The 21118-nt window shown below is 49.3% G+C and overlaps 1 protein-coding gene across 1 annotated transcript; it reads right to left on the bottom strand.

The window, feature by feature from the left end:
• Nucleotides 1-2014: 2014 nt before the first annotated feature.
• Nucleotides 2015-17240, bottom strand: Ca6 (carbonic anhydrase 6). Its single transcript, XM_021648549.2, has 8 exons — nt 17159-17240; nt 14300-14479; nt 11577-11725; nt 10878-10970; nt 8511-8580; nt 7401-7558; nt 5414-5537; nt 2015-2421 (listed from the first exon to the last, which is right to left on the bottom strand). The coding sequence occupies exons 1-8, from the start codon at nt 17238-17240 to the stop codon at nt 2417-2419; spliced, it is 861 nt and encodes a 286-aa protein (XP_021504224.1). The 3' UTR covers nt 2015-2416.
• Between the last annotated feature and the right edge of the window lie 3878 nt (nt 17241-21118).

Raw genomic sequence — 21118 nt, 5'->3', positions numbered from 1 at the left:
CTGGCTGGTTGCCTAGACTGGTTGGCCAGCAAGCCTGAGGGGTCCTCCTGTCTATGCTCCCTGTGCTGGGAGTGACAGGAATTAACTCTGCTCCCCAGATTCCTTGCTGCCATTTTTGAGACCATTATGGCTGCACATAGTTTATCCTTTCTCCGTGGTGCCAGGCACACCACTGACCTTATGTGTGCGTGTGTATGTGTGTAAGTACATTTGTATGAGTGTCTACATGAGTGTAAGTGTGTGTGTGTGTTACAAGACAGGGGCTCACTATATAGCTCTGGCTGTCTTGCAATTCACTAGTTAGACCAAGCCTGCTTCAAACTCACAGAGATCTGGTTTCTGCCTCCTGAGTGCTGGGATTAAAGGGGTGCCTACCAAACTCAGACCCCAATGTCTTTCTGACATGATTGTCAATGACCTTTTCCATTTGTTGAAAACTGCTTAAGAGTGGAGGTAACATGGCTCAGTGGGTAAAGATGCTGATATCCAAGACTGAGAGCTGAGTTAGATTGCCAAGCCTACATGGTAGATCCTGGCTCCCATAAGGTGTCCTCCGACCTCCACCTACATGCTATGGTGTGAACATGCTTGCACACCTGCCCATACCCAAATAAATAGTGAAAAAAGACTTTTTAAAATTTGTGCAACACTTTGTTTCCTGCCAGACATGATAGGGCACACAAACACTGACAGAGCCAAGACAGGATTAATCGTCCAATGCCAGACCTATCACAAGGTGCAAAAAGTGAGACCCCCAAAAACTTACAAACATACAAAACCATAAATAAAAGAGAGAAGGAAAGGGAAAAGAATCCTTTTTTTTTTTTTCTTTCTAATGTCAGTCTCTGAAATACACTTCCTTCTGTGAGAGATGGCTCAGGGATGAGGAGCACTGACTGCTCTTCCCGAGGACCAGGTTCAAGTCTCAGCACCCATGTGGCAGCTCACAACTGTCTGTAACTCCAGTTCCACAGGATCTGGACACAGACATGCATGCAGGCAAAACGCCAATGCACATAAAAAATAAATCTTAAGAGAGACAGACAGACAAAGCAAAAAGAAATGCACTTCCGCCTGTAATCTCCATATCCTCATCTTTGTCCCTCAGAATAGGACAAAGAAGGGTTATTCAAAGTGGCACAAGGGGCTGGAGAGATGGTTCAGTGGTTAGGGTCACTTGTGGCTCTTGCAGAGAACACAGTTTGATTCCCAGCACCCACAAGGCTGCTTACAACCCTGTGTAACTCCAGTTTCAGGGGGAGTCCCTGCCCTTGTCTGGAGTTTTTTGGGCACTACACACACATTATACATAGACACATAGGTAAAACACTCTTACATGTAAACATAGATGTTGGTATAATGTTCTTTTAAAATGTATATGCCTTACCCTTGTTAATTCAAATGCTGATTTCCCTCCCCCAACTCTCTGGTTTCAATCTGGATATTGCATTGTGATACTCACTATAAGCATCCTGTCTCAACTCTTGTGTAAACAGGACACAAATAAAGCAACTAGATACAACATTGTGCAATGGGAGGAGCCAGAGGACAGGGAGGAGGGGAGGAGCTAGAGAACAGGAAGGGGCGAGAAGGAGGAGGAGCTCGAGGAGAGCGGAGCACAAGGAGAGCAGAGCGGGGAGGAGAGAACTTGGAGGACTTGGAGCATGAACCAGACCTAAGATTTCACAAAAAGCAAGTATAATGTGGGAAATCTAAATGTTTGGAAACTGAGGGCTTAGAGGTTTAGGAGGGAGTAAATATTGCCCAGCATTGTGTTCTAGGTTAACTAAAAACCCAGTCTCTGGGTGGTGATTTGGTTATACAGCCGCTGAGGATTAACAACAGCGTTACTAGAGGATAAACCCATAGTAAATATTATAAACAGCCACATAGAGATAGATCTCAATTAAAAAAATAAATAAAATGCTACAAAAGAATAGTAAAGAGGAATTTAAAAATGAAAAATTTCAAAATCACTTTATTAAATCTAAATGCTAAAAGGAAGTTTGGGCTGATTTATAACATAGATTGAAGTGAGTGATTTTTTTTTTTCGGTGCTGGGGATCAAACCCGGGGTCATAGCAAACTGTCTACCATGAGTTGCATCTCCAGCCCCGAAATTTAAGTGAATGATTGACAGGAGATTGTGGAAGGCTCAATTCCTTTGCGTGTCTGGCCAAGTATGTTTCCATCGGTGACCTCTCACCCACATCCCTTCTCTTCCATCTAATGTAGCTCACTTTCTCTGGGTTAATGAGAGACCACAGGCAGCAAGGAGACCCACATTCCAGGATGCTTTAGAAAAGGGGCGGGGTGAGCCCTCAGGACCGGCATGTCATTTCCAACTCGTTAACTGTGGTTTCCATTCCCGCTCTTCTTCTGTTTTAAACAGAGTGCACACTGATCATCAACGTTTCTAGACTGAAAGTTAAAAAATTAATGAAAAAAAATTACCATGTGCATGGTGGCACATGCTTTTAAATCTCTGTAGGCAGGCAGGTCTCTGAATTTAAGGCCAGCCTGGTCTACAGAGGGAGTTCTAGGATAGCCAGGGGTATGTACAGAAGCACTGTCATGTAGAGAGGCAGGGAGAGAGAGAGAAAGAGAGAGAGAGAGAGAGAATGTAAAGAATGATTACAGGTTTACAGACAGCCATGTCCTGCATGGCTTTTATGCCCAGTTCATGAGACCCCTAAACACCACCAGGAATCAACTCCACTGCAAAACACATGCGGGTTTATTGAATACAAGCTTGAGCCTGGGTCACAAAACTTCCTGTGGAAGCAGGAATATGGCAGGATGGTCTAGGGGAACAAGGTTTTTAAAGGGAAAAACCGCACGCAGGGAGTTACATGCCTTGGTGTTACATGATCGGGTAAGGGAAATTGACTTTTGAAATGATTGGTTGACTTTAGGTGCCAAGACCGTAATCGGTTTTGGCCAGGCCATCTGGGCCAGTTTCCTAGCAACTATATCTCTAGTGGGCAGGAAAAGAATGCAGTAAGGCTAGTTCCTCTCCCCGAGTGGCTGGACATGTCTCCACCTGGCTGGCCTTTGGTCAGGCTTGTGCTTTAAACTTTAAACCAATACCCCCCAAAAAACCTAATTTTTAATTCTTTGGTCTCTCATGACTCAGAGACCTGACTGGGACAACAAGAGAAGGAAGAAAGGACAGACACACTTTACGGGGAAACTGGGACCAGGTGAGTTGTACTCACTCTGATGGCATGCACCTACTACGCACAACCCAGAATCCCGACGTTTTATTACAGCGTAGCAGGAGGAGGTGGCTAGTCTCCACAGTAGGAGGTCCCTGCAGGGAGCAGGAGGCTGCGGTGCTAGCTCTTACACATAAAATTGTTCACAAATTCTCAGTACTTACACACACTGCCAGCATTCGCATCCGACCCCAGGAAGGCTTTGTAATTCCTCTGACCCTCCTGTGGGGAAGCCTTTGTCCAGTGCCATGGGTCTGAGGCATTTGGCTCTTTGACATGGCTGTGCCCAAGTCAAACAACACACATTCACTCAGGACTTTATCCCTTCTTCACATATTCGCACAAGGATTCCTCAGCGCTCCTAAAGAAAGTGCCTGCCATGCAAGCATGAGGATCTGAGAGATCAACCTCAGGACTCATGTGAGAGCTGGGCACTGTGGCATGCCACTGTAAGCCTGGCACTAGCGGGATGGAGACAGACAGCCTACCAAGTCAGTGAGTTCCAGCTTCAGTGAGAAACCCATCTCAAACAAACAAATGAACAAATGAAAAAAGGAGAACCAGGCATGAAGGCGCACGCCTTTAGTGCTGGCACTCGGGAGCAGAAGCTTGTGGACCTCTGTGAGTCTGAGGCCAGCCTGGTCTACATAGAAAATTCCAGTCAAGATAGAGCTACAGTGAGATCCAATCTCAAAAATAAATTAGTAAATAAATAAATAAAATAAGATGAAGAGCAAGTGAAGAAGACATTCAGTGTTGACCTAGTGTTGGCTTACACACACACACCACACACACATACACACATTTTAAAGAAAAGATTAGTTTTAAAAGATCAAACTTGGAAGTACCTTACAGAAACAGAGAATGCAGAGTGGCCAGACAGTTCCTCCCCATGTGTGTATTTCGTGTGTGTGTGTGTGTGTGTGTTGCTGGGAAAACAAACCAGAGCCTCATACATATCCTAGCACCAAGTCACATCCCAAGTCCTGCGACCTGTGTGCTTTTCATTCCTTGGTTTCCCCTGTGTGATTTAGTCGATACAGTCAGTTAAAAATGATCACATGAAATGTCATTATCAGTTACTATTATCAACATGGATGGGATTCTGTAGAACTGTGCAATACTGTGGGTCATGCAACATGGCTGAGTTAGGCTGCTTGTGATTATACAGAAATCTGGGTCTCAAGGAAGAACAAAATGATATCTGTTCTCTGTACTTTTCTCACGACAGGGCACAATAATTGGACATGAGGGAAGAGGCCCTCCTGATGTCCCTGGGAGGGGAGACAGTCACCCTGCACAGTGGGTGCAGAGGGAGGACCTCACGGACATGGAGGCCACTGACACCCGGGAGGGTCCTAGTGTGGTTGAGTACCTAGGACACATGTGCTCTTCTGAGGGTGAGGTGGAGAGTCTCCATGGAAAGAGCATTTGGATGTGGGATACAAACACCAAATGATCTGTTGGTGTGTGTTGCAAGAATAGTTAAAAAAATAAAAATAGTAATTTTTAAAAGAATACTAAAAATTTTTATAAGGGAAAATCATGGCACAAAAACATGGATCAGATCAGTGAATGAGTCTGAACCCTCTTTCCTGAGCTTCCGTCTGAGTGAGCCCCGTGACAGACAGCACGCTGGGCACAGGAACCTTCACACTCAGTGTGTGAGTGTGGCATGGCAGGCATTGTCTGTACATCTGCTGTCGCTTTCTATCAAAACTGTACTGGAAGACAAAACGACAAAATGAACCAGGAAGTAAAGGGGTGTGTGTGAAAATGGGCCTGAATTTCTAGGTGGATGGGTAGAAGTGTGATTTGTAAAGTGGACCAGGAGTCCTTTTGTCCTACAGAGAAGGGAGACACAGGCTCTTGGGAAATAATCTCCCTTGGGCTCAGCGAAGGTAACTCGAGCCTACACTCAGGAGAGTCTGTGGATTACCTGTTGCTTGGTTTCTCCCACCAAGTGTCAAGGTCAGGGAGGCTACAAACCACGGTGTCTCCTCTGCTGCTCTCACTGGGGTGGGAGAAACGGATGTCCCCATCTTCCCCTGCCCTGTCCATGTTGGCCTGGGTGAGTGTTCCTGCCTTGAGATGGCATTCCTTCCCTCACTATTGTGAGAAGAGACCAGGCAGAAAAGGGACAGTCACTGAGGTCCCAAACCCACACAGAAGAAGTAAGAGTTGATGCCACTCACGTTCACCAGGTAAGCTTGGGAAATTGGCTTCCACCACTCTCTTGTTGAGGGGCTGGGTCTGGCGGTAACCATTTTGAATTGTCTCGTTGTTGTGATTCATGACAGAATTCTCTATTTTCAGAGCCTGCAGATGACAAAACGTGAATTATGCAGGGGGTGTGCACTGGGAACGTAAAAGCACTTAGCCAGTGACTGGAGAGAGGGCAGGAGCTGTGCAATGCTGCGAGCGTGTAAGAAAACCCCGATTCCAGCAGTTCTGAGTGGTCCGCCAGCCCTCACCTCAGGTCTCACCCACCTGTCCTCCCATCCATCTTCCCATACATGCTGTCTGCTCTTTTCATATGAGTGTTAGGTTGGTGGAACAAAAACAGTCAGTAACAGAAATACATTGTGGTAACCTCAGTCTTTCTTTTTCTAAAAGCAAACTCGGTCTACATCCTTGAGAAGAGGTCTTTGCTGCATAGATTCTGGATTCTCATTTATTTTTTTTCCCTCTAATATTCTGAGTCCCCGCTGGGCAGTGGTAATACATGCCTGTATTTCCAGCACTTAGGAGGCAGAAACAGGCAGATCTCAATGAGTTCAAGGCCAGCCTGCTCTACAGAGCAAGTTCCAGGACAGACAGACAGAGCTATACAGAGAAACCCTGCCCCCCCCCCAAAAAAAAGATTCTGAATCCCCTGCTTGCTCGCTTTCGCTCTCTTTGTGGCTTACTCTTGATCTAATGCTATTTATTTTGTTTTAATATTTAGACAGCATCCTAACTCCTTTCCCTGGCTAGTCTGGAACTCAGTATATAGGCGAGGCTGGCCTCCATCGAGTTGTACCTGCCTCTGCCTCCAGGTGCAAGAACTAAAACCGTGCGCCGGCTGCATCTCTCCCGGAACTTGAGCCTTCTGCTGGGTCTGTCTGCTCTACCCTTCTTCTCTTTGCTGCCTTGCACATTTCCACCTGCATGCCTCTTTGTGCCATGGTTAGACTATTTTCCTACCTCTGTCTCTAATTTACCGATTGTCTCTTGAATTCGGTCTAACACGCTGTTAAGCTCATTCACTCAATTGTTAGCTATGGTTAATAACTCCCATCCCACCAAGCAGGTAGTGGTGGGTCACACCTTTAATCCCAGCACTTGGAAGGCAGAGGCAGGTGGATCTCTCTGAGGTCAAGGCCAGCCTGGTCTACAAAGCAAGTCCAGGACAGCCATGGCTACACAGAAAAACCCTGACTTGAAAAACCAAAATAATAATAATATATAATAATAATAATTTAAAGATTGAATTAATTAATTTTTAAAAGACTGAATATAAATCTGTGTTTTGACATGACAAAGGGCAGAAGCAGTCCTTGGCCTAAGATGCGCAGGATGCTAGAATGTAAGCAGAGCAGAGACCTAGGACAGGGCCGGCCCACGACTGCTTGAGAACACCTGTCTTCACCACGCAGCCCCTCCTTCTTCCACATGGCTCTGACTGGAGACCTTTCATCGCAGCAAACCAAAGCTCCTTGCATCAGCTGGCGCCTCTCACACTCCACCCTGCCTCAGTGGCTGAAAGCTACGCACAGTTCCATTCCAGCTACATAGCATTTCCTTAACTAGTGGCTGATGTGGGAGGGCCCAGCCCACTGTGGGTGGTCCTGTGCCTGCGCTGGTGGTCCTGGGAGCTATAAGAAATCAGGCTGGGGAAGGCACAAGGAGCAAGCCAGTGAGCAGCACCCCTCCCTCCATGGCCTCTGCATCAGCCATGCCTCCAGTCCCTGCCCCGTTTGAGGCCCTGTCCTGACTTCCTTCAATCATGAACTGCAATATGGAAGTATAAGGGACATAAACCCTTTCCTCCCCAAGTTCCTTTGGTCGTGGTGTTCCATCACAGCAGAGACCTGACTGACGCAGTATCAGGCCCGCAGTGACAGGCAGAGGTGAATCAGGTGGGCTACTGGGAGTGCCCTTGTCTCCCAGGCATCTGGGAGGCTTTGATGACATGGTTACCTGAAGGAGGGAGATCTTGCTGGGCTCTCGGAACACAAACCACTTGACGTTCTCCGTGCAGGGGGGAGTGGTGAGCGAGCCCTGGTAGGTGTAATAGTGCCGGGTGTCTTGAGGCAACATATTCAGAATGTTAATGTTTCTCAGGGTTGTGCTTTGTCCTAAGAGAAAAGAGACAGGGAATGGAGAAGAAAGCTCTGCTGCCCCAGGAGGCACAGCTCAGGCTCTGCCTCAGGATATGGGATGTTCAGGTCCCCTGACCTAGGCTGCCCCCAGTTTACCGCCCTGTGGCTGGGTGAGGAGCAGAGAGCTGGGCCTGGTGTAATTACACGTGTAATCCCAGCATGTGGGAGAGGGAGGCCGAAAGCTGCCCATGACGTCAAAGCCAGCCGGGCTTTAAAGTGCCTTCCAGAAGAGATGGCTGGGTGGCTCAGAGCATGGACTGCTCTCCCAGAGCCCCTAGTGCCACTCTCAGCACCCATGTCAGGTGACGTGTGACTGCCTGTGACTCCAGCTCCCAGGATCAGAGCTACCGCTACAGGCATTCATGGGACATGCGGCTTGTTAGATGGGAGCTGGGATCCAAACTCTGGTTGTTATGACTGTGGAACAAGCCATCTCTTCACCTGCCATACAGAATCTGTTTCAAATTTTACTTTTAATTATTATGTTTCAAGTATTTTGTGTGTCTGTATGTATACTGTTCACATGCCTCGTGCCCAAAGAGGTGAGAAAGGGGCTTCAGATCCCCTGAAACATGAGTAACAGGCAGGTGTGAGCCACTGTGTAGGTGCTGGGACTCAAACCTGGGTCTTCTACAAGAGCAGCAAGTCCCTTAACAACTGAGTATGGCAGCCATGACCTCTGTGTATGCCTGAACGCACAAACAAACACCCATACACACTAATAACATCAAAATCCACACTCAGGAGCTGGAGAGGACAATGGACAAGAATTTATGCACAGGTTTCTCAGAGGTATGTTTGCCTGCTAAAGCTGCAGCAGAAAGGGCCAGGAGGAGGGTCCTCAGCCAGAGAGACCCAGCCTCCCTCAGAAGGGCTGTGCCCTCCCTCCTCAGCCCACGCTTAGTCCTCTCCTGTGGGCTTTCCTTACCTGGATACTGGACGCTGGCCAACTCAGAAATGAAGGGGTCGTAGTAAGTATTTGTACCATAATCCTGAATCTGTGGAGAAGCACAGAGCACTCAGGACGGGGGAAAACATGGCGCACTCCCCCTCACCAGCTGCTTGCTCACCTAACGGGGAGGCTAAGCAGAAAGCAAGGAGGCAGTGTGGCCCAGGTGTGTTAAGGGACAAGCTGACTGTTCCTTACTACCAACTGCCTGGGTCTGTCCTTAGGACCTCTGACAGACAAGATGTCCCAGGAAAAACAGCTCCTGTGGCCCCATTGCTGAAACACTCTTCTCCATGACTGATTTCATTGACTAATTTTAACTGTGTATCTTTATGCGTACCATCTGCATGCAGTGCGCATGGAGCCCAGAAGAGGGCACCAGACCACTGGACCTGGAGTTACGGTGGCTTATGAGCTTTCATGGGGGTGCTTGGAACTGAACTCCGTTCCTCTGCAAGAGCAGCAAGAGCTCTTAACCACTGAGCCATCTCTCCAGACCTGATTTTTTTTCAGTTAGTATTAGTATTAGTATTAGTATTAGTATTAGTATTAGTATTAGTATTAGTATGCTTATCCAATGTTATATGCCTAATATCCACTTCTAAGTGAGTATATACCATGTGTGTCTTTCTGCTTCTGGGTTACATCACTCAGGATGATCTTTTCTAGATCCATCTAGATCCATGCATATTTCATAATTTTCTTGTTTTTAATAGCTAAGTAGTATTCCATTGTGTAAATGTACCACAATTTCGGTATCCATTCCTCAGTTGAGGGCAATTTTTTTTATTATTAATTTAAAGAACAAAGTAAAAGTTGGTTTTAGCTTGGTTTGGTTTTAGTCTTTAGAGACAAAGTTTCTCTGTGTAGCCCTGGCTGTCCTGGAACCCACTATGTAGCCCAGGCTGACCTGAAACTTAACAGTGGCGCCTCCCTCTGCCTCCCAGTGCTGGGATTAAAGGTGTGCACCTCCACCACCGGGCTTGACTTTGGTGTTTGTTTGTTTGATTTTTTTTTTTATTAATTACAATGTATTCATTTTTTTAATCCCAGCTGTAGCCCCCTTCCTCGTACCCTAGACAAGGTCTCATTGTGTGCCTTGGGCTGCTCTAGAACTCCTGGCCTAGACGGTGCTGGCTTCAGGTTTAAAACAATCTGCTTCTGCTTCCTGAGTGCGGGGTTAAAGTTTCGAACTTCCATGGCAGATTACTCAAGTCCATTCTGTTGATTTTTCTCCTTCATACAGATTATGGGAGGTAGTCATGTGAATAAATATCTTAATTTGTGAATAAATATCTTAATTCATTGCTTGCCTCCAGCCCATGTTGAAATGATGAGAGGTGGTTGCCTGGTTTTGGTTGTTTTTTTATCTTGCTTTGCTGTGTTTTGTTTGCAACCAGATCTCACTGTCTAGCCCAGGCTGACTTAGAAGCTTTGCTCCTCTGCCTCAGCCTCCTCAGTGCTAGGTTTACAGATTTACACCACCACAACCATCTTTGTGTTTTCTGTTTTGAGATACTTTGCAAACAACTGGGTATTTCATTTTGCTTGTAAATGTATCTGCTTTTATATTAAGTTAATGAGAATTAGATTCCAAACTACTTTGAATATATTTTTAAGATTTATTTATTTTTGTTTTATATGTATAGGAGTTTTATCTGCATGTGTGTCTAACACGCAAACCTGATGCCCTCAGAGGCCAAAAGAAGACATTCTATCTCCTGGAGCTAATTGTAAACTGCCATGTGAGTGCCGATTCTGGAACCTCGGTCCTCAGGAAGAGCAGCCAGGACTCTTAATCACTGAGGCTGCTCTCCACCAATTCTTTTCTGGTTTGGGTTGGGTTAAATTTTTTTTTTTTTTTGAGACACAGTTTCTCCATGTAGCCTTAGCTCTCCTGAGTTCACTTTTTAGACCAAGCTGGCTTCAACCTCGCAGCGATCTGCCTGCCTCTGCCTCCCTGAGTGCTGGGATCACAGGTGTGGGCCCCGGAGCCCGGCTTCCTATCGATTTCTGACCACCAATGCCTATGAGCATCGTGTGGACCTTCTTAGAACGCAGCGCTGTGGTCTTTGTCTGGCTGCACTGGAGGCTTCACCTGGCCATTAGACCAGCTTGTGACCAGTCAACACCTCTGGGAATCCAGGTCTCTTAGTCATTACCCAGGGTCCCATGGTTCATAACACAGGAGGGCTTATGAAAAGGTCAACCCTGTCCTGAGGGAGCTTTCCCAGGAATTTGAGCTTAGGGAGGGATGGAGAGATAATGAAGACAGCATGTCATTCAGACTGCATACCTCATTTGGACATGAGGGCATGCAGACACACATGCGTGGTCCCAGCCTACCTCAACGGAGACCGCCAGTACAGCCAAACCGTCAGGTCGATCCTTGGCGTTCTCATAGCTGTCATAATTCTTATTGAAGTGAACGATGTGAATCTGTGAGTGAGAAAAAGCAGGTCAAGGGCAGCTCATCTGTACTTCAGGCTTCTAAGGGAGAAGGAAAAGAATGCTCCCGGGGAGGCCTCAGCCTACCTCACACAACGCCAGCCTCTCCCCTTCAGCCACAGGGTGGCTGAGCCATCACCACTGCACGGAATCATCTTGGCTCTTCTAGTAGGAAAGGCAGAGCTGGAGAGGCAGCTCGGGTGGTAAAGCACTTGCTGTGAGAGCATGAGGACCTGAGTTCAGTCCCCAGCACCCCCAAAGGAAAACTGGGCGAGAAGTGCATGCCCGTAATAGGATCCCTGGGGTTCCTTGGCCAGCCAGGCTAGCTGGTCAGTGAGATCCAGACTCAGTGAGGGACCTATCTCAAACAATATATAGAGACGCACATACACACACACATATATGTACGAATAATTGGAGTGTGATTGAGGAAGACAGTGTCAGCCCCTGGTATCCACACATAGCACCCATACATGCATGCACACTCACATACATGTGCACATACATGATACCTGTATAACACAAACACATCCTCATGAAAAGAGAAGTGACTATGGAGCTTGAAGGAAAGGAGACCCAGTTATGGTCATCACAAACCTCTATCGCACGTCTGATCCCGTCAAAGGTGTGTTCAGAGCCGCTCATTCCTGAGGACCCTCCGCCCCAGTGAAAGTGCATCTGCTGAGCTATGTACGTCGTGCCGTCGGAGTCTGTCAGGTGCATGCTGTGGGGCAGGGGGATCTCCACTGCAGGAGAGAACACGGCACGGGGACTCAGATTTTCCGGTAGCAGCTCCCTGCTCATCCCCCACCCCACCCACCTCTCCACTGCAGGAGAGAACACGGCACGGGGACTCAGATTTTCCGGTAGCAGCTCCCTGCTCATCCCCCACCCCACCCAAGGTAACACAAGGTGCTATGATGGATCAGATGCTGTCCCCACAGGCAAGGAGGAAGTGGCCCACAGGACAGAGAGCAGGCCAAGATGGGCAGGGGCAGGACCCCAGCACAGAAGATCTGGCTCGTTGGTCCTATGAAATGGGAACGCTCAGAGAAAAAATATTGCCCAAAGTACATGTGTATACTCCCAGCACTGGGAGGCTGAGGCAGGAGAATTGCTAGTCTGAGGCATGGCTTCCTGGCTTTCCCCATGCATCTCTTAGGTAGCCACAGAAATGCCAGCTCTGCCAGCCCATGCTGGGCTCCAGCACTCTTGTTTTGTGGACTGGGAAGCTGGCCCAGGGAAGGGGAAGACTCAGTGTGACAAAGGCCAGGGCAGCACTGGGCTGAGAACCCAGTACCTACATCCCCATCTGTAACCACACATCATGGTGTGGCTCAGCTTGTCCTCAGAAGACAAGAAACCAAGTTACACAGCAGCCGGGACTGTGCCAGCTCTTGCTTGGCTTAGGAGTTAATGTGACTGAGATTCTCACACTGAAATATGAGGCTTTCGTCAGAGGGGAAATGAATGATCCTCCTGCTACATGCCCTCCAGACTGCCTACAGTGAAGTTACTTGAGTCAAATGACCACAGATAGTCATCTCACTGGCTCTGGCTCTTGGAATGAGCTAAGAATAAACCTGGTGAGCAACACCAGAGAGGGACTAGAAGATGCTAAGGTATGGTTGGCATGGTGGCACATGCTTGTAATCTCAGCACTTGGGAAGTAGAGATGGAATGATCAGAATTTCACTAGCTGCATCTGCAGTTGGTGGCTAGCCTGGGCTCCGTGAGACCATGATTGAAAACAAACAAAAGATGTGATTTAAGAGCTGAGAATATAGTTCAGTTCCTGAGAGTCAGTCACACAGGCACAAGGCCTAGGTCTCCAGCATAGGATGAAAGGAATGTTCTTGATGCGTGTCTACAAGCTTAGCACTAAGGACACTGAGGCAGGAGGATCATGAGTTGTGGGCTAGCCTTCGCTACAAAGTGAGGCCCTGGTGTCAAAAACAAAAAATATCTGGGCCAGCCAGATGGCTCAGCAGATAAAGGAGCCTGACCTTTAAGCCTGGCAACTTGACTTCAGGCTCTGTGTCTGTGCAGGTACACACATGCCACACACCTGCAGTAACAGTGAAAAAAGAACTTTTGAAAGGCTCTGATTCGGGACTATGAAAGCAACATCTGCTCTCAGGGTCTTCTGAGTTAAAGTCACCCAAACGGCTACGGGGCTGCTGAGATGGCTCAGTGGCAGAGACGCTTGCTGGAAAGCCTGAAGACCTGAGTTTGCTTCCCAAATCCCACAAGGAGGCTGGAGGAGAGTGAGTCCTGAGACTAGTCCCGATCTCTACACCTGGGGAGTGTTACAAGTGCGATGCCTCTCTCCCCTCTCTCTTTCTTTCTCTGTTTCTCCAATTAATTTGAAAGTTTTTAAAGGTGGCTGTGGATGCACATTGTTTTCTTAAAGTGCAAACTTTCACATCTGAGATGTCACTCTCTTGTCTGAAGGAGTTGTGGTAGACGAACATGACATGCTAATCCAGCCTTGAAGACATGGATGGCCCCTCTGTAGATCACACGCTTTGTATTGAGAGCCTCAAAATCTGTGTTCTCCAGAAGAGAAGAGACTTTCAAGGAGGCAGTTGCTGAGTCAGCTCGGCTGGAGTGGGAGGAGCCAGGAACCTGGACCCCACAGAGCTTCTGAATGATCTTTGCCCTGCTCTTTGTCAGACAGGAACAACAGGAGAGGTTCCAAGAATTACCTGCTCCCCGAAGGCAGCTTCTGGGACACAGGCCGTCTCTGTCCTGGCTTTCCACTGACAGGCCTACCTGCTCAGGCAGCTTGGAAAGGAACTGTCCTTTTGAGTTTGTGGCTGTGCTGCAGAAAAGCCCAGGAACAAATCTCTGTTCCCAAATCCACTTGCTAAAGTTTCCAGAATCTGGAAATGGATTCTCTTTCTGAAAGTGTTTCCTCCCTCTGTGAGGAGTGACACCTTAACCAGTGTCTCCATGGACAACAGGCATGTGAACATTTGCTGCGCTCAGATGACCATCACCAGGGCTGAGGTAGAGTGCTTTCCCAGCATGCACTGGGCCTGGGTTTGGTCCTCCACCCTATGTAAACTGTTCACAGCAGCACACTGCCATGAGACCAGAACTCAGGCAGCATAAGTGGAAAGGTCAGGAGCTCAGGGTCATGCTCGGCTGAGGCCAGCTGGGGTTGCCTTCAAAAGAAGGAATGTTGACAAGTAGAGCCGGCCCTCCCTGCGATGGCCTAGCATGTGCAGGGGCGTAGGTCTCTGCATGCTTCTCCTGGCACACATGCATACTACCTGCTTTCCGTGAAGACTGCCAGGCCCACTAGCACCCCTTACCTGTGTGTCCGTTGTTACTCATGGAGAACTCCAGCCCCTCCTCCCCATAGTTGACCAGGTCCAGCGGCAGCAAGGACCGGTTGAAGTTTATATTCCTGCTGTTGAAGTCAACAGGCGACTGCCTCTGGCCCCTGCAGGTAGGGTACTTCTCATGCCACTCATCTTCTGCTGGCCATTCCCCTGCAACAGGAGAAAGATGAGCTCTGACCTGCCCAGCTGAGCCTTCTCTGAGGTTTCTTACCAGGCCGGGGTCAGGGTTTTCTGGGTAGGAAGACCTACAGGGCAGCCATCTGGAAACAAGCCGGGCTTCCAGAAGGCAGGCCGGGAGAGTTCTAAAGTAAGCCCAGGACTCGGGGTGTGGCAATGCTGCTCCTCTCTTCCTTTGTGGCTACCAGCACGAAGACCCCGAGTCGTGATTCGTGGCCAGGGGTCTCCTGCAGAGGAGCTGGCCCTCTCCCGTGCAGGAGTCACAGCACATGAATGTCCTGTTGGGAGCCTGGGTATAAAATAACCTCTGACCTCATTTTCAGAGAGTGTTGTTTTCCTTTCCAAACCCTGGGCTCGAGCCCCCAGCTGCCCCTGCTGCTGGAACCTTCCCCAAACAGCAGCTTTCTTCTGGCTCCAGCCCCTTCTTTGGGTTCACAGGGAGTCAAAGGCCCCCTAGGTGACAACCCATGGCTACAGGGCACCTGAAGAAGCACCATGTTAAAAGGGGGGTACAGACCTGTAGCCACAGCACTAGGGAGGTAGAGGCAGGAGGATCACAAGTACAAGGTCATCTGCAGCTACCCAACAAGCTCAAGGCCAGCCTGGGCCACATTAGACCCTGTGTTTGAAAACAACACAAGAGCAGTAGAACAAAGCTGGACGTATCCATAGTTCCAGCTTCTCGGGGGGGGGGGGGACAGGACTTGTTGCTGTTGTTTTGCTTTTGTTCTGGTTTTTTGTTGTTGTTCTTAGAGGCAGGATAGTCTGTTGAACCCAGGAGTGAACTTGTTTTGTTTTTTGAGACAACTTAGTATGTAGTCTTAACTGGCCTTGAACTTGCAGCAGTCCTCCTGTCTTAGTCTTTTGGGTGCTGGGATTACAGGTTTGTGATACTAGATATAACAGATAACAGAGGTTCAAGGCCACCCTGGGCAACAGTGAGATACTTTCTTTAAAAAAGAAAGAACAACCTGCCAGTGGTGGCAAAAGCCTTTGATCCTAGCACTTGGGAGGCAGAGGTAGGTGGATCTCTGAGTTCAAGGCCAGCCTGGTCTACAGGACAGCCAAAGCTACACAGAAAAAGCCTGTCTCAAAGACAGAAAAAGAAAGGAGAGAAAGAGGGCAGATGGAGGGAGGGAGGGAAGGAAGGCTGGAAAGTTCATCTTTTAGTAGAGGTTAAACATCCTGGGGACAGTAATGCTGGCCAGGCAGCGCTGACCACAGAGTCCCCACAGCGCTGAGGGGTTTGGTTAAGCCATTTGTTTTAGTTTGGTTTTGGGTTTGGAGACAGGGTCTCTCTTCGGGTAGCACTGGCTGTCCTTGAACCCACTATGTAAATCAGGCTGGGCTTGAACTCACAGAGTTCCACCTGCCTCTGCTTCCTAAGTAATAGGATTTAGGGCATGTGTCACCATGCCCAGCTCTGTTCAGCCCTTTGCAATTGAGGAGCCTTCGTGGTCTTCATGTGTAGCTTTCCTGCATGGGAAGCTTTCAGGGAGCATATAGCTTGTTCTAGGAACAGTGTTCAGGCTGTTTGCAATCAACAGAAAAGTTGATTATTTTCTCATCCTAGTCAATAATTCAAACCAATTTTAAGACAATTCTTTCTTAGAGGCAAGAAGCCAAGATCAAGGAATGAGGCTTGTGACACAGCTCTGTCCTTATGTCCAGATGCTTTGGGGCTGGGTCTTACGGGAATTGGGAAGGAGACAGGGGCAGAGGTCAATAGTGCAGCTTGGGTAGCATTCCCAAGGCTGGGCTGCAGTCCTAGATGAGAAAAGCATTTACAAAAGGCACCCTGTTCTCCAGGCCCTCGTGGGACAGCATGGGAGAGAGACCTTCGGTCTGGGAATCTGCGGTACCATAAGGAAGACAAGGATCTGCCATCCGAATCCTCCATCTTCCCTCACCTCTGATCCATGGCCAGTTAGGCTGCTGGATGTCACTGAGAAGCCCCGATCTTCCCAGGCTGTTGTGGGCATCTTCTCTGAATAGGATGATTGAGGGGGCTGCCCTCTGAACCTCCATAATCCCCTGACTGTCATCTTGACTTAGGACTCACGGTCCACTCTGAATGTGGGTCCCTGGGGGGCGGGGAGGCCATGCAGAGCAGGCTTTCTCCTGTGTCACTCTGGCCTCCTGCACCACCCAGCAGCCTCCAGCCTCCCCCAGGCACGACCACCCCCAGCCTGGTCCTGTGAAGATACAAGTGGGAAGATTCCTAAGTTCCCCTTAAGAAGTCTCACTGGTCCTAAGGACAGCGGGCTCTGATGGAGGCAAGGCATCCTAGGTGAACTGCAGTGGACACATTTCTGAGGAGGAAGCTGTCTGTGGTCCAGCAGTGTCTATGAGGCCACAGGTATCCCTTGTAGACAATTTGTCACATATTCTTATACCAATAACAGCTTCACAGTCAGAAGTAGGTTCACGAAGGAACCAATACTGGGTAGAACAGCTTTTAAAGCTGCCAAGGGAAGCTGGGCTAAGGCAGGGGAATGCTGTCTCCTCTTCTCCATCAGGATTTCAAGTCTACTTGTTCATTCAGAGATAGCAATACACATGAGAACCCACAAGGAGCAGGCAGACCCCAACAGAGACCCACGTCCAGTGCAGGTGGCTGCCTTGTCACTCCGTCCTGATGTGGCGGCTTACCTGAGTAGCTCCACTCACTGTCGGCCTGGATGTCCAGGAAGAACAGGGTCGCCACGGTCACCACGGTCACCACAGCCCTCATGGCCGATGTTGTAGCCCTGAATGCAGGACAGACTCTGGGCTGCACTTCTTTTAAAAGCTGAGAAACTGTAAATAACAATTTGCCAGGTCCAGCTGGCTGATCCGCCCTTGCTGCACCCAAAAACAATCACACCCTCCCCACAATGGCCCTTCTGACTTGGTGCCATGTGCACATGCCTTGCCTCCTCCCTGGGCATTACCATAGCCAATTAGCCCAGGTCTTGTTGACCACCCTCTCTGGACACTCAGTCCAGAGGCCACACAGTGCAGCCATTGTGGACCTTGAGTGATGGGTGAGCTGTAGGGATGTGAAGAGCCTGAGGCACAGTGCACCCGGAAACAGGGGCTTCCTGGTCTTGGCATTATTTCCTCTGCCCTTTCTCCTGGCAGCTGAGGTGACTCACCAGGATCTTGCCAGATTCAAGTTGGTATTTCCTGCATGTCCTGGAGCAGACATATGAACATCCCTGATGGGGGCTGGAAAGATGGCTCAGCAGTTAAGAACACTGGCTGCTCTTCCAGAGAACCCAAATTCAATTCCCAGCACTGACATAGCAGATCACAGCTGTCTGTAACTCCAGTTCTAGGGTATCCTACACCCTCATACAGACATATATACATTCAGGCAAAAGTACCAATGCACGTGGTATAAAAATAAATACACTTAAAAAAGAATCCCTGTTGGGTCAGGGTTGACCCTCCATTCCACCCATACACACCCCACAGCCCAGACACACACAGCCCGTGCGCTTGGTACCTGGGAACGTAGTCTGGTACCCTAGTTTTAGGTAAGAAATGGAGAAGCCTCAGATGGAGGTAGAGATACTTTTCTCCAGCCCTTGACCTTGAAGCCTGGCTCTTGAGCTACATCTGTGTGATGCCTTGGGGCCACTGAGAAAGAGGAGGTGGAGGAGGAGGTGCAAGAAGGGGAGAGGGTGGAAGAAGTGAGGGAGGGGAAAGATGGAGAAGGTGAAGAAGGGAGAGAAGGGGAGGAGGAGGAAGAGGAGGAAAAGGGAGAGGAGGGGAAGGAGCCCTTATGGCTGCTGACAAGCCAGCTTTGTCCATGCCCTTGAGAGAGGCAAGGGTGTAGGCCAGGCAGAGATCCTGGAGGACACCAGCCAGGCTGGTCAGATGCCAACACTTGATCTGCTCTGACAAATGGTGAATGCCCTCACCAGCTTCCTTTATCTCCCTGATCACTTGTCCCCAGTCTGAGATGCTGGACTAGCAAAATGGAAGCTTGTAGTCAAATCAAGTGTACGAGAGGGGGTGGATTGTCATGCCTCAAAGGGCTCCCTGCTGCCATCTGATCAGGCACCATCCATTGCTGTGAAGATCCCTCTGAAATCCCAGACCCATAAAGCTCGAAGAACCTCAGAGGACACAGTTACCTAACTACTCTGTGCCTCCGTTTCCCCATCTTCAATAGGAGCTTGTGACGGTCCTGCCACACACACAGACACACACAGAGGAATTCAGCACTATATATGTGCAGGCTTAGAGCCGGTCTTGATGCATGGTGACTGGCATTGTTTAATTCTCACTTCTGACAAGGAAGTCACTGACCATTGTCACCCGATTAGTGAGGGACCAGAGGATACAAAGCACTTTCTCTGCAGCTCGTGGAGTTCCTCCAAACTCAGAGTCCACTGTGCTGTCACAGCTAAGGCAGGCTTGCCTGGTCTGCTGAGCCCCTGAACCTGCAGAAAGGTCCACCTTGAGCCCCATCTCTGCAGAAGAGTTCAATAGCTATCATCACCATTGGGAGACTGAGGCAGGAAGACTGAGGTGAGTTTAAGACGAGATGACTGCCAGGAGTTTGAAGCCAGCTTAAGCTACAGAATGAAGTCCTGTGGAGAGGGGAGGGGGTATGAGGAGCTAGAGAGATAGCCCAGGAGTCAAGGTGGAATGCTGTTCTTGCAGAGGAACAGGTCCCAGCTCCCGCATCAGGAAGATCACAGCCACCTAAAACTGCAGAACCAGGGGATCTGACCCTCAGCTGCTCTGTGTACCAGTACTGGAACACGCACATGCTCACCTGTGCCCAGGCACACATATAAACAATAAAAAGAAAAAGAAATTAAAGTGCTATTGATGATGACGACGTAGCTGATGATGTAGCTCAGTTGGTAGAGTTCTTGCCCAGCATGCACAGGTGCCTGGGTTCACCCCCCCCACTATCACTCGAACTTGGTGTGGTAACCTATGGCCATACTTCCAGCACTCAGAAGTTCAAAATCATCCTTGGCTTTATATTGAGCTTGAGGTTGGCCTGGATGACATGAGACACTGCCTGTATAAAAAAGAAAAGCAACATCCCACCAACTCTAGACAAGAGGGCATCTTGTTGCAAGCTGAGTGAAAGACATGAAACTGAGCCAGGTCTTACTGCTCGGCCCAGCTCAGCCCAGGCTGGCCCTGAACTCAGAGATCTGCCCGCCTCAGCCTGCAGAGCCCTGGGTCTAAGGCAGGCAGCTTTTCCTCGGGAAGCTGCACTGGGAAAGAGTGCGTAGCTGAGGGTCAGGAGGCAGCTGACCTGGGGAGGCTGCGAGGGTGATGTGAGAGGAGGTGGATCGCAGGAAATCAGGGCAACAGGGGCCTTGGGAGAGCAAGGTGCCACAGGAAGGAAGGAACAGAGGAGAGGACAGTGTTCTGAGGAACGAGGGCTCCAGGAAGTGGCCAAGTGGATCCGGGTCACTCCCCACAGCTCCCAGCCCCATCTCCCATGGGGCTTTGCAACCCTGAGGTTAGCACTTGAGATCCATGACAGACAGCCCGGTGCTTCCTTGCCCCTTGAGACTCCTTGCACGCTGCATAAGGCAACAGTGATTGAGTGTGTAAATTCAAGGCCCACAGCCACCACCATCTACCAGCTCTGCTGGCCACCCCCACGTGAGCACAGACGCCATGCTGCACACCCCTGTGTGGGCAGAGAGGCCATGCTGCCCACACCATGCAGAGCTGGCAATGCTGACACCTGTGTTAAAGGAGCAATTAAATTAATAAAGGGAGGAGATCAGATCAGCTCCTGAAATCCAAGAGCCACCTGCTACCGAGGGCACGTGACTAGATGTGGGGTCCCCTCCCTCTTCCAGATGGCACAGCCCCAATGACATACTCAGCACTGAATAAGGTAATGGCAATTTTGTTGCCCAATTCCTGACTCGTGTCTTCTTTGACCCTAAAATTTTCCATCCACCAACTCTGAAGAGGTGATATCTTGCTTCCTGTGTTTGTTGGTCGTGCACTGCACCTGTGCACGTGTGTGCGGGCACCTGTGTCCAAGCCCATGTCCATGTGTAGATTCCTTCTGCCCTCATCTACCTCACCCCAGTTTATTGAAGCTTATTTTTGTTCTAACCTCCTGTTTCCCACTGCTCATGATTTGATTAACAGCTTGAGAGGAGCTGACGACAGAGTACCCTCTTCATCACAAGAGGAAGTTAGGAGAAAGGAGCCTTTGTGCTTCTTGGGTTTCTGACTGACTGTTTCATGGAAAGGCCTGAATAGGTAAAGAAAAAGAAGAGAGGGAGGCATGCTCACCCCAGGGGAAGGGGAAGGAACACCAGCCCAAGTAAACAGGAGCCACCCCCTGACCCCCGGGGCGGAAGGGAGGTGTGCTTAACCCCCTTCGGCAGAGAAGAACCATCCATCTGCACAGGGAACAAGTCAAGGAAGGTGAGCACAGGTGAGCTGGAAGACAGCCCAGGGAGCCGGTGCTTAAGGTTCAGGGCTGACATGGGCCTCTGCTTGCACAAGAATTTGCTGTGCCCACCCAGACAGGCTGGTAGCCATTTCCCCAGGACTGGGCTCCAGGAATCCTGAAGGCTGAGCCAATGATCTGCACAAATGTTCTGCATCAAGGTGTTTGGTCTATCA

Source organism: Meriones unguiculatus, chromosome 3 (genome assembly GCF_030254825.1).
Source record: "Meriones unguiculatus strain TT.TT164.6M chromosome 3, Bangor_MerUng_6.1, whole genome shotgun sequence".
NCBI classification, from domain to species: domain Eukaryota; kingdom Metazoa; phylum Chordata; class Mammalia; order Rodentia; family Muridae; genus Meriones; species Meriones unguiculatus.
The sequence above is the reverse complement of the archived record's forward strand: the minus strand, read 5'-3'. Positions and strand labels throughout refer to the sequence as shown.